Source organism: Propithecus coquereli, unplaced genomic scaffold, assembly GCF_000956105.1.
Source record: "Propithecus coquereli isolate 6110/MARCELLA unplaced genomic scaffold, Pcoq_1.0 Scaffold377, whole genome shotgun sequence".
NCBI classification, from domain to species: Eukaryota; Metazoa; Chordata; class Mammalia; order Primates; family Indriidae; genus Propithecus; species Propithecus coquereli.
Genome location: NW_012149474.1, coordinates 133,615 through 136,778, shown reverse-complemented (window position 1 = coordinate 136,778; position 3,164 = coordinate 133,615). Strand labels below are relative to the sequence as shown.

At 59.4% G+C, this 3,164-nt stretch overlaps 1 protein-coding gene across 1 annotated transcript; it reads right to left on the bottom strand.

The window, feature by feature from the left end:
- Positions 1-284: 284 nt before the first annotated feature.
- On the bottom strand, positions 285-1,496 carry LOC105816515 (interferon-induced transmembrane protein 3-like). Its single transcript, XM_012651945.1, has 2 exons — positions 1,146-1,496; positions 285-599 (listed from the first exon to the last, which is right to left on the bottom strand). Exons 1-2 carry the CDS (start codon positions 1,392-1,394, stop codon positions 447-449), a joined length of 402 nt encoding a protein of 133 aa, XP_012507399.1. The 5' UTR covers positions 1,395-1,496; the 3' UTR covers positions 285-446.
- Positions 1,497-3,164: the final 1,668 nt, after the last annotated feature.

Sequence of the window (3,164 nt, the reverse complement as noted above, 5' to 3'; positions counted from 1 at the left end):
CGTCCTGGGCCTGAAGGTGTTCTGGACACAGTGAGCCCCTGGGTCAGGGCTCGGGGCTCAGGCCTCCGGATGGGAGAAACCCCACCAGGGCCTGGTCTAGCTGCTACTTCCACGGGAGGCCAGAAACCAGCAAACCCCAGGACATGCCCTGCTCCGCGAAGAGCTGCCCAGAGGGGGCGGAGTCCGGAGGGAGTGGAGTCCTGCAGGGCTGACCCTGGGCTCCATCTCAGACCCAGGTGGAGGTGTCTCGGCAGTGCCCCGCCCCCAGGTAAAATCACCACACCCTCAGGAACACGTGCGCTTTATTGACCCCCATGGGGACAGATGTGTGAGTATGAACAGCTGCACAAAGCGGTGGGGGCCAGGGGCAGGGCCAGGCACGGAAGGTAGAGCACGGGGGTCGCAGGCCTGGGCAGCCACCAGCAGCCTCGATGGTGCCTCTGGTTCTAGGAAAAGCTTCGGATGCTGACCACCGTGGCAACGATGACCAGAATGGTGCCAAGGATGCTGAGGACCAGGGCCCAGACGTTCAGGCACTTGGCGGTGGAGGCGTAGGCCTGGGCCCCGGTCAGGTCGCCCATCATCTTCCTGTCCCTAGACTGGGGGAGGCGAGACGGTGAGGGGCCCAGGAGCCAGGAGGCACGTACCCCCGGCTCCTCCCTGCCCCCAGTGGGCTGTCCCTGCCCTTTCCACGTCCAGGACCACCCTGCCTTCCTCACAGCCCCTCCACGACCCTCAGGGCTCATCCTCCCTGCTCTGGCGCCAGTGCAGACTGCCCACCCCACCCGGGGGACAGTCCCCGGGGAGTGCGCCTTGCACGTTCTGAGAGAGCCCGGGCTGCCCAATCTGGGTTTCCGGCTTGGGCCGTGGGGAGGATTTCTCTGGCTGGGGTTGGGGGGGTCAGACCCAGCCAGCCCCATGCAGACTTCTCCTAACCCTGCCCTGGGAAGACTCCCCAGGCCACACACACACACACACAGGTCACACACACACACACACAGACCAGGGTACACTCAGGGAGAGATGCACACACAGATCGCACACACGACACACACAAGGACACACAGCCTCCCTCCCAGGTGGCCCCAGGCAGGTGGAGGGGCTGGCGCACATGCCCGGAGTGGCCCCCACGCGCCCACACGCACCTTCACGGAGTAGGCGAATGCTATGAAGCCCAGGCAGCAGCAGTTCAGGAAGAGCGTGTTGAACAGGGACCAGACGACGTGGTCGGGCACGGAGGTCTCGCTGTGGACGTGGATCACGGTGGACGTGGAGGGAGCGGGGCCGTGGGGCGTCCCTAGCACGGCCACCTCGTGCTCCTCCTTGAGCCCCTCGTAGTTTGAGGGGAGGCCGGCTTGGGCGCGGGTGAAGAAGGGCTGGGAAGTGTGGTTCATGGTGCCGGCAGGAGACCAGCAGTGGGTCTGGAGGCTGCTCAGGGGGCCCTCCCTTCCCCGTAGTTTCGATTTCTCAGAGCTTTCCTTTCCTGGCCTTTAGCAAATTGGAAATTGGCTGGGGACTGAGGGGCGGGAACACATTCCTGAGGATCAGATTACTTTAGGGAAGTGGGGGAGGAAGGCCTGAGGGCTAAGGGGGGGCTTCCTGTGCTGGGACCCAAGGCGGGAGTGTCTCAGCTGAACTCTAGGCTTTTAGTGTTGGGGAGGCCTGGGGACTTTCACGGGCCTGGGATTTCCCCACCCCAGGCCAAGAGCTTCCGGTCTCACTGTCCCAGTTCAGAGCTCTGCCAGGCCCCCACCAGGGACCCCCACACTCCAGCCCTTAGAAGGAGCCCCCCAAAGCTGGCACCTGGCCTGTCCCAGGCCTCCTCTGCTGAAATGCATTACTCTCTCCTGGGGCTGAGGTCCCCGCTCTAGCTGGGTGGGGGAGCCTAACCCTCCCTGTCTCTGGTGCAGGTTGGAGACCGGGGCCCCATCGCCCCGAAGGAGCCTTCCAGGCCCAGCCCTGGGGCCTCTGGTGCTGCCTGGCTGGAGAGGAGGCAGAAGTGGGGAAAAGAATGATTCCAGGGCATGTGGCGGCAGTTTTGGACTCAGGACCTACACATTCCTGCGATTTCACCTTTCTTCCTTCCTTCTGGGCCTCCTGGGTTGTGTAGAAGGCCTGGAGGCTGAGGGGCTGATAGGGAGGTCCCTGGACTCAGCACCACACCCAGTGGGACCTGGGGAGGCTGCAAGGCCAAGGCCTTCCTGAAAGGACAGTGGGCAGCACAGCTCCTGTGGCCTTTGTGCAGAGAAGTGTGAACTGAAATAAAATTTTAAGGCTCCCCTCACCCCCCCCATCCCCGCCACCTGCTGACTGAATGGACCACCTCATGGCCAAAGGGATATCCCAAAACTAAATTGCCTGCCAGGAGGAGGGAGGTCAGACATGCCTCATCATGCCCCCGTCCCTTCTTGGGGACATCCTTTGTAACCCATTAACAGGCCTAAGGGTATGCAAGACAAACCTGCAGGTCCTCAATTTACACAACAAACATATGTCCCGTGGCTCATCTCTGATAAACAGCTCCTTATGTTAAAACATTCCAAGCCTTTAGACAAAGCTTCATGTCTTCAACCAATTACAAGTCAAAGAATCTTTAAACCCACCTATAACCTGTAAGCCCCCCCCTTCGAGATGGCCCACCTTTTAGGGCCAAACCAATGTGTGCCTCCCACGTATTGATTTATGACTTTCCTGTAACCCCTGTCTCCCTAAAACGTATAAAACAAAACTGTAACCCAACCTCTGCGAGTCCACTGCCGAAGGCCTCTTGGGCGTGGCTCCAGGTCATGGTCCTCAAATTTGGCTCAGAGTAAACCTCTTTAAAATTATTTCACACAGTTTGGTCTTTTTTTTCCCTGTTGACAGAAGCCTTCTCTGAAAAAATCAGAAACCAAACTCATCCTGGCCTCAGGGTATGGGCAATGCACCGTTTGACCCCCTGAGGCTCCTGCCTGCCCCCTCACAGGAAGACCACCACTCTCCCTGCGTTTCTGATGAGCATTTTCTTGTTTTCCATCTGAGTTTTATTTTAATTTTTTACAAAAAGACAGAGTCTCACTCCGTCGCCCTGAGTAGAGTGCTGTGGCGTCAGCCTAGCTCACAGCAACCTCAAATTCCTGGGCTCAAGCGATCCTCCTGCCTCAGCCTCCCGAGTAGCTGGGACT